We start from the raw sequence: 13,695 nt of genomic DNA, 5'->3' as shown, positions 1-13,695 counted from the left end.
TACTCATCAAGAATAGCTCAGAAGAAATATTCAAGTTCTAATAAATTCAATGATATTAAAATATCAGAATGTTTTGCTTGCATTCATCTATTTGGTACAAACATTACATTATATTGAATAGCTTAGTAGTCTTTATTTATTTCAAGAAAAAATTGAGAATGATGATTTTATGTTAATATCAATCGAGCATATGTGTTAAACAAAAATATCTATAATATCTGTAGCATTATAGTCATTATTTTTATTAATATTCTTTTTTTTGATAAGACGGAGCATTCATACAAGCCTAATATGAATGCGGCTAAAAAGATTAAAAAGCAAAATATCCCAAAAAGTATCAGATGTAGAACCCATATCAGTCCATAGTATATCCCTGGAGTGCTCCGCGATGAAGGAGGCAACCCAATCTACTATAGTATTTACTCTTCGATAGACATGCTTAATGCAGAGAGAGAAGATTCTTCGCAGTAGGATAGCAATATTCCACAATAATAGGTGAGCAACATCCTCTTTCCCTTGCAACTGAATCCAGCCCACCATCATGATAGAGTCACCCTTTATCATGAGCCAGTCTGCCCCTAGAGTGAGCCTTACGTAGGCAATATCTATCCAAGTGGCTAGTAACTCTATGTCAAGGATCATTGTCTCAAATAGGTTATTCTCACCCGCAGGCACAAGTCTTGAATTCGGGCCAAGGATCACAAATCTAGCTCCCCACTCCTACACTACATAATTTGTAGACACTTAATATACAAACATGATCAAGCTCAAGATTGAAGCCCACACCTCCTCTCTCATTTTTCTATTGCTGCTACTAGCTTTGCATATGCTCAACATTTTGCCTTGGCTGCAAAATTTAACATTTCACTTGCTCTTATTTTCCTCTCTTCAAGACCTTTACATCTATTGCTAGCATTTTTGTTGCAAATAAAATAAAAATGGAAATGAGCCACATGAATTAGAAGAGGTCAAGTGGCATTGCCGCCATGATGGTTGTCATCAAAGGAGTGAAAGAAGGGCCTTGTCAACAAGGATATGGGAGCAGATTGAAAGGGGTCTGATTTGAGAGAGGAGAGAAATAATTAAAAAAAAATAGGTGGTTCGTGCTAAGAAGAGCCATGGGATAGATGCATACATAAAGTACTCCATCAATCTTGATGCATTAATTTATTCAAAATAAGTTGGGTTAGTTTGCTTGAAGTAAAAATTGACTAAAGTGTAATACTTTCGATTAATTGGATTAAACTTTGTTTCGTGATAGACTTAACCTTCATTATTTGAAAAAATAAAAGGGTTAAACTCTATTTTGTTCCACCATGTTCCACCGCCAAAACCCAGCCTAACATACTAAGTAATCATATTAGGATGATTTTTGAAATTAAAAAGACTTAAAAAAAGATTAGTATAACCAAATTAGATTTTTTATTTTAATATCCTTACAAATAAAACTTATTACATATTTACTTTCCAAAAATCATAATCTATATATATCTCTATTATTGTCATGTTTTTGCACGAATTCCCCTTCAACTATATGTTTTAGTTAACTTTGTTAAGAAATAATTATTTTGAGTATTATTAACATTATTATATTTCCATACTAATACCCTTAACAAAGTTATCATAAAACAAAAAAAAAGACAAGGTTATTTTATTTTTAAAATAACTATATTACTACTATGAGTTAAGAATATTAGAAAACTTATTTATTGATAAAAAAACTGAGTAAAAAGAAAATGCGTCTGCCGGGAGTCGAACCCGGATCTATTGCTTGGAAGGCAATTATCCTAACCGTTGGACTACAGACGCGCAGCCGATGGGCATGTCCTAAATCTGAACTTAGGAATATGGAATTAGCGGGACTTCTGTGGGACCCGTCTGTGCTTTTGGTTCAGACTTACGGTCCAGTGGCTCAGAGCATGTGTACGGTGGATATCAGGCACCCACTTCATCTTGAATTGTTTATATACAACGGATACTGCGGCGAGAGACTATTGGACTGGTCCCCTGGACCTGGTCCGTCTAAAATTAGAGCAGAATCACGGTCCGTTCTGTAGCGCTCGCAGGCTACGACGAAAATGGAGTAGCGCACCTCGCCTTTTGAATCCCAAACGGTCCTGAAATTTGAATTCGCCCCATCTCTACCGTCCATCCAACCTCTATCCACCGTCCGATCAGAATAAATCAATATAATAATGAAAACGTTATCATATTTTAACCTCTCCTCTCTCCTCTTCCCCAAAAATCCGACCCGTTCGAATTTCTCTTCCGCTCTCCCAAATCCCCATCTCTCCTCCAGTCCAGTGGAAAATGAAACCCCAGCAATCCAACCCTAGCCTCACTTGATCTTTGATCCAACTCTAAATCCTCCGAAGGCCTTAATCTTTCCTCTCGAAACCCTTTTTTTTTCTCCCTTTCTTCTTCAGCAGTCCAGCATCTTGCCCCTACTCACCTTCTTGATCCCATCTAGAAACGCTTGGTTTTCGATCTCTTTTGGTTGTCTGGCGATCAGGATGCCGGCGGTGGCTGAACCTGGAAGCGCGTTCAGGAGCCGGGTTAGGTTTCAAGACCCAGGGGCGGACTCCGAGGCGGCAGATGGTGGGGGAAATGATGCGAATGGAGAACGGGCAGTCGTCTCCGGTGGGTTTCCAGTACAAAGTTTCGAGCTGCAAGAAGATCTGTCTTTCTGGAAGGATCATAACGTCCAGGTAATGGAAGGTCTTCGGTTAAAGATAAGATCTTGGAAGGGTTTTAGAGTAAAAAAAGCTTCTTTTTTTCTTTCTCTTACGCTTTTCTAATTTCTCTTGTGGATCATTCTGGATTGCCGTTTCGTTTTGCGAATATTATGTAATTGGAATGGAAGAACAACATTTTGAGAGGGTTTTGCGTACCGTAAGCCGAGCCATTCTCCTCTTTCAATATGGAGAGGGGAATTTTTTAGCACTGCTGTCAAAGAAGAAAATCTTGTGCTCCATTCTTTGTGGATGATAAGAGCGTGCACTCTGTGCTTGTTCAGTTTTAGCTATTGGTTAAAACTTGGTTGTGAACTTATGATTTAGAATCAAGATATATTGCAATTCAGAGTTCTCTCAGTTTTGGGTTTTCCATGCATCTGTATCTTTATATGCATTGATTTGTAAATTCTTTTCCTCGTCAGTCTTAGATGTTAGGGCAAAAACTCGCAATGATTTCAGTCTTCAGATTGATCTGGTTGTAAATTGGATAGCAATTTTCATCTGGATGCTAACATATGATGAGTCTATCCTGCATATGCTTTAGAAAATAATCTGTTAAATTGAAATATACTTTTACCTCTTGGAATTTGATGGATCTATAAAATTTTAAAGCACTGACCTTTGTGTCTCTTATGCAATATCATGCTCATATTGTCCCTGTAAGCAGGTTGTCATTCGAATCCGACCCCTCAGCAGTTCTGAGATATCCCTCCAAGGACACAATAGATGCGTTAGACAGGAAAGTTGTCAAACTATTACCTGGATAGGACACCCAGAATCTCGCTTCACCTTTGATCACGTTGCTGATGAATATGTCAGCCAGGTAACCTCTTTTCCACCACTAATTTCGGATATTATCATCTTTCATGATTTCTGTTCTTCATAATAGGTTTTCTTGTTTCTTAACAGGAAAAGCTATTTAAAGTGGCTGGAGTGCCAATGGTAGAAAATTGTGTGGCAGGCTACAATAGCTGTATGTTTGCATATGGCCAGGTGAGATTTGTCCATACTTTGTATTTAATATTTTGTGTTGTTTATTGCTTAGTGCTTAAACAAAAACATCATCAATATGCATGTTTAGCAGATTACTTCAACATTTGAGGAATATAATATCTAGAAACTTTTAATGGTTATGTTCTCTTCAGCTGGTCCTAGTTGTTCTGTTAGCTTTTCTTACATTCTTGTTTACTGAGCTATTGAGATTCACCATGGCGGTTGGAGATTGATGTTAAATCTGAACTCAAGCTAAAGCAAGGGTTCTATGTGATGGTTTTTCAGACTGGTAGCGGGAAAACACACACAATGTTAGGAGATATAGAAGGTGGAACACGGAGACACAGCATTAATTGTGGGATGACACCTCGTGTGTTTGAGCATCTATTCTCAAGGATCCAGAAGGTATAATTGCTTTCATATTCTGCTCAATCACTGTCTTGTATATTTTTTTTGATGATGCCTGATTTTCCAACTGCTATATGACAGGAAAAAGAGTCTCGAAGAGATGAAAAGCTGCGATTCACCTGTAAATGCTCTTTCTTGGAAATTTACAATGAGCAGATTCTAGATCTCTTGAATCCATCTTCTGTTAATTTACAGGTAGATGATTAGAATTATAAAGGTAGTAATGTATTTGTTCATTTTCTGTTGCTTCCTACTAGCTGAATCCATATTTGAACTTTATCTAATATTTAATTTTGATTTACTTACAGAATTTTAGGTAATTATAATGCAGTTGTTTAGTGCAAAAAAAAAAGTAGTAGATTAAAATTTCATATCACTAATTCACAAATGCAAATTCGCCATTTTCATATTCTTGTTTGTTTGGGAATTTAGGACCATGAGTTTCAATGCATGTCTCTTTTTCCAGATAAGAGAAGATGCAAAAAAAGGTGTGCACGTGGAGAATCTCACAGAGTTTGAGGTTTCAAGCGCCCGAGATGTTATGCAACAACTAATTCAGGTCTGGTCAAATTAGTTGCAATGATTGTTACAAACATCTGACTGGATTATTCTTGCTTTAGCCAATTGTGTAGTTTTCTTGATGCACAGGCTGTGAGATACTTCTCACTGATCTTATCTAATTGAACCTCCTAGTAGAATTGCAATGCAATTATATATACTAAGCTTCTGTCATAACATGCATTACGTTCAGAATTACTTTTGATGTTCTATTTTACCTTGAAAGTATTATGAATTTCAATGAATGTTTTTGCAGGGAGCAGCAAATAGAAAGGTGGCTGCAACAAATATGAACCGAGCAAGCAGCCGTTCTCATAGTGTTTTTACTTGTGTTATAGAAAGTAAGGTGTGTAACATTTGCCATATCTTTTACATCTCTTACAAATTGGGTATGGAATTATAAATCTATTGTTTAAGAACTTGGTGGATTATAGAAGTGATCATGTAACAAATTGGATGTAAAACTTATAGCTAGATCATATTATCTATTTGTCTATTGTAGTTATATTTTTAAAAGTGTAATTTTGCACCTGTGCAGTGGGAATCCCAGGGAGTTACTCACCACAGGTATGCTCGGCTTAATCTCGTAGACCTGGCAGGCTCAGAGAGGTAAGATATGATGATGAAACATTTTCATGAATTTTATCGGATGCATATCCATATTATTAGGATTTTCTTTCTTTCAATTTAGCACTGTGGGTACAATGGAACATGTGGTACTGATGTAGTAACTGCATAATTTTATAGATATTTAGTTGAATTTGTTGTGATCTTAATGAGCGTGCAGCTAGCTGATTCAATAGTGAGAGCTCGAATGAAGCAAATTGATTGAATTTTTTGCTGACTGATTGGTTCTTTTGCTGTAAATAATTCTTGAACTACAGACAAAAGAGCTCAGGTGCTGAAGGTGACCGGCTGAAGGAAGCGACTAACATCAACAAATCCCTTTCAACTTTGGGGTCGGTAGACCTTATTCATCTCTATATATTTCCTGACACTTAATGCTACATCTATCCTTTTTTGGCATTTCCCTTGTTTTTTGTTTCAAGTTCAATAATATATTCGCTCTTGTTGTGACTGATGTCTTATTTGAGATTTTTGGAATTTGCAGACTTGTTATTATGAACCTTGTCAGTATATCAAATGGGAAGTCACTGCATGTACCGTATCGAGATTCAAAACTGACATTTCTTCTTCAGGTACCTAGTTTAGTTGAGTGAAAAAAAATCAAATCTGATATTTATCTATACTGTGTGCAGAGAATACTTTCATTGGTTATAGGCTAGCATAGGTGAGGTCCACATAGTTCAGTTGTGGTAAAATTACTCATTTCAAGGTTTATGCAATTTTATGAATGCTAAAAGTCTTGCCAAAGGTGCTAAAATCTTACGAGTCATGTCTTTCATTAATAGTACTTTCTTTTAGGAGTTGTCATTATTATTCCATAATCCCTTTTGGGTAAGCCACCTGAACAATAGTACCTATGACATGCTATTAAGAAGACTGCATTCACGTTCTACTCTGTGCTAGCCTATAGCTTGTCTGAAACTGTGGTAAATAGATTAAATATTCAAATTATCTGAAGAATTTTTAAATATTTATTTCATGATATAAATAATCTTGTGCAATTCGTTATAGGGTTTGTGTCTAATGATGAGTGTGTCAGATACTAGCATTTTATGTTATGATTGTAGCTATACTAATGTTTCATCATAATAGAAAACCTATGGTCATGAAAATATTTATTGCCGTTACTCAATTCATATCCAGTTTATAAGAAGACATTTATGTTCTGAAAGAAGGTATTTTTTTCTTTGATAATTTTTGAAATCATAAAATATGGAGTCGCAGAAATGTGTGGTTGTACATCTTATTGTTAGCACCTGGCAGAAGGATAATTTATTGTTGCAAAATCTTTACTTATTGATGATTGTGTAATGGTTTTTAGCTTTTGATGCAAGCTATCTAGGTTCTAATTGGTAGACTTTACATGACTTACATTACCTGATGATTATATCTTTGTTTCTTTCAGGATTCATTGGGGGGGAATTCTAAAACCATTATAATTGCAAATATAAGCCCATCTAATTGGTCAGTGACTCTATACACTCTAACCTCTCTTCCCTACACAATATATCTCATGATTTCTTTCTGGGCCTTCATGATTTACATGTTTTTGCTTAACCTCTGGCTTATAGCTGTGCTTTGGAAACATTAAGCACTCTGAAATTTGCACAGCGTGCCAAGTTCATAAGGAACAATGTAAGTGATGTACATGCTAATTTTTTTGGCCTTACTCTTCTAATTCCTGCTTTGCAAACTGAAGCCAACTCCTCTCTGTAGGCAATCATCAATGAGGATGCATCTGGAGATGTTCTTAGCATGCGTCTACAGATTCAGCAGTTGAAGGTATGTTGATTACACTAGTTGATAAATGCATGTCATGTATGTTATTTTATATTATGCTGTGAAACTATTAAACACAAAATATTTTTTGATTTTGGTTGCAACTGATTGAATATCACAGAAAACTATGAGGTGATGCTTCACATTTAGAAAATACATTCTTTTCATTCCAAGCATTATATATTTGAATCAGCATCATAAACTGTAAATCCTGATTTTCACTTGGCTTTTGTGTCCATATATGTATTTGAGCTCTCCTCAAGAATTCAGCCTTTATGTTACTTTGAGATTTGGTGTGCTTAAAAGTTCAAATAAATGCAGAAAGAGGTGAATCGCCTACGAGTATTAGTCAACTGTGGAGCTGAGAACCCTGAAAGTGATGGCCTGAGTGCTAGTGTTGCTGGATCTCCAGGCTCTTTCAAATGGGATGCTGGATTGGGATCATTCAGTCCACTTACATTTGATAAAAGAATATCACAGGTGTGCATTTTTGATATTCAGTTTACACTGCATTTCTTCATCATTGATGTTAGCTGCTGGAAGTTGCAAGGAATTACTCTTTTCCTATTATCTTTTGATTTTATTCTCTCTCTGGTGATTGCAGCAAATTGTCGAGCTAAATCTTTTCACTATTTTCTTGCCTTTCATTTTAGAGAAAGGAATATGAAGCTGCACTAATTGCAGCTTTTCGAAGGGATCAAGATAAAGAGGCAGCATTGAAGGCAATGGCTGCTGGGAAGCTGGCTGCAGAGCAGTTGGTAAGAATGCAAAGTTTTTAGTTGATAAATCTGCTAGTTACCGCATAGATCTACTAGTTATGTAATCGGAGCATTGGTATGGGTGATAGACTGGACTGACTAGGTCTTTGTCACTCTATTAAATTTTCTTAAGTTTGTTTGCGACCATAAAGAATGATAGTTATATTAAGTGTTTTACAATTATGCCAGCTTAACCATAACTCCTTTGCTCATTTGAATTCTTTTCCATATTATTAGATCGAACTCAGTGATATCTACTTTTCTGTATTAATATTAGTATCTAAACTTTCTCCCTTGTTCTTTGAAAAAATTGTGGTCCTTTAGCTCTCACTGCATATTATTCATATAATGTTCTATTGTTCATAAGGCTACTCAAAGAACAGAAGAGGTTAGAAGTTTAAAAATGAGACTCCGTTTCCGTGAAGAAGGAATTAAAAGGTTAGAAGCAGTTGCTTCTGGAAAGCTGTCAGCTGAAACACATCTTTTACAAGAAAAGGAAGAACTCTTGAAGGAAATAGATATTCTTCGTAATCAGGTTGATCGCAACCCAGAGGTTACTAGATTTGCAATGGAAAATTTGCAGTTGAAAGAAGAACTAAGAAGGTACGACTAACTATTTTTGTGATCCATTGTTGAGTTTCTCTATGCTCTCATGAGATTTTCCTTCGCCACATCCCATCCCTATTTTATTTATTCTCATAGTTCATTGTAGATCCCATTCTAAACACATAATAGGTCATCAGTTGAAACTCTATTTCTTTTGAAGAATTATGAAACATGCTGACCATAACCAGTGATGCATGCATTATCCTTCAGATTGCAATCATTTGCTGAAGAAGGTGAACGAGAAATGATGAATGAACAGATCACTGTTTTGCAAGAAAAGGTATCAGTAGATGTCCTTGTAAAGCATGTATCACTTATTATCAACTTGTGCTCTCTATTCATCCAATGCGTTTGCAGTTGATGGAAGCATTGGATTGGAAGCTCATGCATGAGAAGGATCCAGATGTGGCTCAGGTTCAACACATACCTCCACACAATTTTTTGAATAAACATTGCTGTAGCATACTAGAGCCTGTGGGCATGTTTGAGAGAACCTAAGATCTTGGCCTTCATGTGATGAAAGTCACTTAAGATGCTATAGTTGCATGCTAATGTTGTAGACCACATCCAGATTAGACTGAAGTATACCTAAATTGAAAAAAATGCATATGCTCTATGTTATTTCCTGCATCTGATTTGATCATTTGCCATTACTGCATAGGATCTGTCCTTATCTTGGGAATCTTCCACCAACGAGGAAAATGAATTCCTGCGTTTGCAGGTCAGTAGTACTCTGATAACTAATATTTCCTTGTTCAGATGTTGTCTTTACCTGATAATTTCTCAGATCTACTGCATGTACTTGTGTCTCTCTAATTGGCAAGTCCATTCTATGCAGGCTATTCAAAACCAGAAAGAAACAGAAGCACTTCGTAAAAATCTTTCTTTCTGCCTTGAAGCCAAGGAAAAGCTGGAGAGGTATAAAAATATTTAAGTTTTTGCTGTGTCTACGATATCTTTATTTTGTTAGGGTATCTTTATTTTGTTTCACCAATTCATGCTAGATATTATATAAATACTCATCAACATCAAGTAATTCTCAAGATTAAATAAATAGGCTTGCTCCAAGCAAGCTGCATCAATTGTCTTTTAGAATTTATTTACTAGTTTGGATGTCATGTAGGTAGCATTTGGTGACCTAAATGGAATCATTACAGTGATCTTAAATAAGTGGTGATCCTCCTTCTGGATCATGATTTAAGATCACCGCATTTAATATGTCATGTTTCAATGATTAAAGATCCTCAGTTTCCACGAGTAACTTGTTTGGTCTGTCATGGAATTCAAGATCACTGACCATATAATACCAAAACTGCCATAATATATTCTATATATTTTGCAACTACCAAATAGAATTCTCAAATAAATTGTAGGGAAACATACATTAATGGCTAGCAGGAGGTTCATGCAATTTACAAGTAGAATTATTTGAACAGATCAAAATAGTTTTGACAGCAAAATTATTAATCCTATAAAAGTATATTAATTGTTATATATTATATTATTATTTAATGATAATATTTATTTCGATTAGGAGAAAAGGCAAATAGAAGTAATATATTATACAATTTCTTAATATAAATATAAAACACAATAATATATTTCTATTATAATTATAAAAATATGATTAATAATATAATATAATATAAATCATGAATACTATATATCCAGTATCAATATAATATTGATATAATATATTAATGGCATATGATATACCATTTTTTTCTTGCTGGACTGAGGGAAAATTTTTTTTCTGAAATTTCAGTACAAGATCGTTGCCTTGGGGTGATCTTGGAAACCCATCCTCAAGGATGGGTTTAAGATTACTGGGTTGGGCAGTGATTTGATTTGAAATCACTGCCATGTAGGGTCACTTGAGTGCGACCAATGCGGTGGACTTGTCTCACCTCCACCTACATCACCCCATACCAAATGCCCTTGTATGGTACTAGTTAAATGTGTGCTTTTAAAGGTGATGACTGTAACTTTAATACTTGATTGAAATGCTGTTCCATTTAGCCAATATTGTTGTTGTTGTGTTGTCTTTTTTTTTAAAAAAAATCATTATTTATCAATCAATAGGACAGTGAAAACCTTTTTTACTCTCTTGACTGCCGTCTCTAGTGAATTAGAACTCCTCTTCTAGTTCCATCACTGTGATTGCTTCTTCTAGCTTTATATTTTGTTTATTAATAAAAAGCCAAGCATATGGTTTATTGCTGTAAATTCTTTATCCATGAGCCTATAAATCATCACTTTCACCAATTGGAGAACTAAAAATACTAGTGACCCATTAATCTGCTCTTGCAATTATTTCTAAATTCAAGAGAAGAGTCATTGCCCTTAAATTGCATTGGCATGGGAGAAAATGAACTTGTTATGTTAAATAATTTCAGACAATGCATGTCAGGTGCCAAGAATTTTGGTGATATTCTACAAAGGTTTGCATGTTTTATGCATAGAAGTAGGAGAACGAAGCTGCTAATGAAACATAGATTAATGGTTATTCTAACTCTTTCCGTATATCTGAATATTCTCATGGAGTAGGTCATACTAAAAACTTTGGATTTCACTCATACTAATTAGCCTTTTTCCCCACCTGACACCAGTTTTTTGTTTCCTCGTGGATAATTTGAAAAATCTGCAGGCATGTGGAGGAGTTAGTCTCACAGCTAGAAGAAGAAAGGAAGTCTGCTCGTCATCCAAATAGGGATATTCAGGATGCACAAATCAAGGACTTTACAGTTTCAGGGGCAAATGATTTATCTCATGACCAGGTGGAACTTAAAACCATGGTTGATGCAATTGCAGCTGCCAGTCAGCGAGAAGCGGAATCTCATGAAACAGCCATCATGCTGGCCAAGGACAACGAGCAATTACGCATGAAACTAAAAGTTTTAATTGAGGATAACAATAGACTGATTGAACTCTATGAGGGGGCAGTCGCGGAAGGTTCTGCTAATCAGGCTGGGAATGCTCCTAAAATGAAGAACTCAGAAAATCAAGTTAACTGCTTGGCAGATTTTAGTGAAGATGGTCATGATAATCTCAGTGATGATAACTATGATCCAGGACCTAAGGATGTCGAACACCTGGAACATCAGCTCCTTGAGATGCATGAAGAGAATGAGAAACTGATGGGTCTGTATGAGAGAGCCATGCATGAGAGGGATGAATTCAAAAGAATGCTTTCTTCTTATGAATCTAATAAATCTGAGCACAAAGAAGAGACGAAGTGTCCAGAAAAGTTGGCTGAAGTGGATGAAGAAAGAGTCTACGAAAATCAAGATAAGGTTAAGCTTGAGGAACATGCCATGCATGCAGAAGTGTCTGAAGAAAAACTGCATCTTGTCAGAGGTAAGTTGGAACTGGTGGAAGATAAGCTTGCAACCACAGGGCAAGCTGTTCAATTCTTTGGATTGCTTGAAGATGCAAGCACCGAGGTAGATGAGCTTTTGGAGAACATTGGAGTGACGGATCTGGATGTTCAGCTAAAGCAACGGGAGATTACAGCCCTGAAGCATGCTTTGTCCCAAATACATGAAAGAAAAACTGGTGTGGATAACAAGTTCTTGGCTCTGAAGTTTGCATCGAATAGTTTCTGTTCAAATGTTCAATACTGGGAAGAAAGAGAAGCCCAGGCTAGGGCAAGGGTTGATGCATGCTCTTCACATCTGGAGCAAAAGCATGAAGAACTTAGACTACTTAAAGTCCACAAGGATGAAATTAGTACTGCCTGTATCAAGGCTAGGCACTCTGAATCTGAGTTGAGAAGCAACATTGATTGTCTGAAATTGAAACTCCAAGATGCAGAAACTAGAAGAAAGGAGACTGAAAAGGTTTTGTTTGCAATTGATAATTTGGATAGATCTGACTTGTCCACACACAGGGGCCTGAATTTTGGTAAAGCTTCTGAACTGCTCAAGTCTGAGGAGGAGAGAACCCAGCTCTCAGCTGAAATGAAGCAGTTAAGGGAACAGCTGGCTGCTGTACAGAAGGAAATTGCAAAGTGGATGAAGAAGTCCGAAGCGCTGGATATGAAAATTCAAAACCTTGAAAAAGAAATAAGAAGTGGGTTGCTCTCACTGCAAGAGTCAGAACATGGGTTGCAACAGGCTGTTAGAGACAAGGAGATGCTCTTAGAAATGAGAGAGGATGCGAGGATTGAGCTGGGAATATTGTTAGTTGAGTATCAGGAGTGCATCTTTGAATTGGATCTGAAAGAAGGGGAGATTAAGTTGTTTGAAGAAGCAGCGCAGCGAGAAGTGAGCAGCCTGGAGGGCCTGAGGGCTAAACTAGTTGTGGCAACACAGAAGTTGAACCAGTTGTTGGAGGATAATAGAAGAATAACACTCTCCAACTCAGAAGAATGTTCACAATATGTTTCTATTGCTCAGAAGGTAGAACGAGAGCTTGAGCATGTTCAGCTGTCGGTAACTGAAGCTAAGTCCATGTTACTCAGTAGCAATTCATAGTTTATTCAATTGCCTACGCTGTTGTTGGCATTGATTATCTTCATCGATAATCCTGGGCGCTAGTAGATGCTTGGATTTGCTAATCCAGCTTTGCTTTTGTATTGTATTATCCATTTTTCTTTTTCATCTGTACATGTGAATCTAGTATATTCAAATTTGCTTTTGTGCACTCTCTCTGCATGTCTGTGTGTGATAAAAAGCTAGACTGTTGATTAAGAGGTAAAGGACAGCCTCACATATGAGACTCCTGCACTACAGGGCGGGGAAGTGATAAATGTATGCAGTTTTATCTCGTAGTTTTCTGTGTTCTAGGCCCGTGACCTTTATCACAATGGAATGAGCATACCATTATGCTAAGGCTCACCCTCTAGTTCTGATAATTAAAAGGGAATTCTGATTCAGAATGCATGCCTTTGTGTTGGGACAAGGCTGGATGGTTATGCCTGGAAGCTCTAGTTTCCACCTAATTTTGTTGGCCTGCTTGCAGCCCTTTTCCTCCACTCCTTGTATATCGGACCGTTTCTTTGACAAGCTGAGAGCAAGGGGCCAAAAAAGCGCACAGTTTCTCGAGGCTAAAATAAGGTGTTCCACTCCAATATGTGGTGTTTGTTAGAATTCTCCACCTTTTGTTTTCTAGCTGGAAGGGGGATTTGAATTTAATCAATGACTGCTATTTTATACAGATGACTAGGTGAAGATTTTAAGGAGCACCAATTATTTGTATACATGTCAGGCGTTATCATGGAAATTGGCTCA

General features: G+C 36.6%; 1 protein-coding gene and 1 non-coding gene across 2 annotated transcripts; one reads left to right on the top strand and one right to left on the bottom strand.

Moving 5' to 3' along the window:
* Nucleotides 1-1,737: 1,737 nt before the first annotated feature.
* Nucleotides 1,738-1,809, bottom strand: TRNAG-UCC (transfer RNA glycine (anticodon UCC)). Its single transcript has one exon. It is a non-coding gene; the product is annotated as a tRNA-Gly (tRNA).
* Nucleotides 1,810-2,234: 425 nt separating this feature from the next.
* On the top strand, nucleotides 2,235-13,109 carry LOC105042402 (kinesin-like protein KIN-12G). The gene is made up of 21 exons (XM_010919595.4): nucleotides 2,235-2,708; nucleotides 3,403-3,558; nucleotides 3,645-3,728; nucleotides 4,014-4,133; nucleotides 4,218-4,331; nucleotides 4,603-4,695; nucleotides 4,951-5,040; nucleotides 5,233-5,303; nucleotides 5,579-5,653; nucleotides 5,806-5,893; nucleotides 6,727-6,785; nucleotides 6,893-6,956; nucleotides 7,038-7,103; nucleotides 7,422-7,580; nucleotides 7,754-7,858; nucleotides 8,226-8,461; nucleotides 8,675-8,744; nucleotides 8,822-8,878; nucleotides 9,126-9,185; nucleotides 9,303-9,382; nucleotides 11,112-13,109. Exons 1-21 carry the CDS (start codon nucleotides 2,514-2,516, stop codon nucleotides 12,937-12,939), a joined length of 3,870 nt encoding a protein of 1,289 aa, XP_010917897.1. The 5' UTR covers nucleotides 2,235-2,513; the 3' UTR covers nucleotides 12,940-13,109.
* Nucleotides 13,110-13,695: the final 586 nt, after the last annotated feature.

This window comes from Elaeis guineensis, chromosome 3 (genome assembly GCF_000442705.2).
Source record: "Elaeis guineensis isolate ETL-2024a chromosome 3, EG11, whole genome shotgun sequence".
In the NCBI taxonomy this organism is placed as follows: domain Eukaryota; kingdom Viridiplantae; phylum Streptophyta; class Magnoliopsida; order Arecales; family Arecaceae; genus Elaeis; species Elaeis guineensis.
The sequence above is the reverse complement of the archived record's forward strand: the minus strand, read 5'-3'. Positions and strand labels throughout refer to the sequence as shown.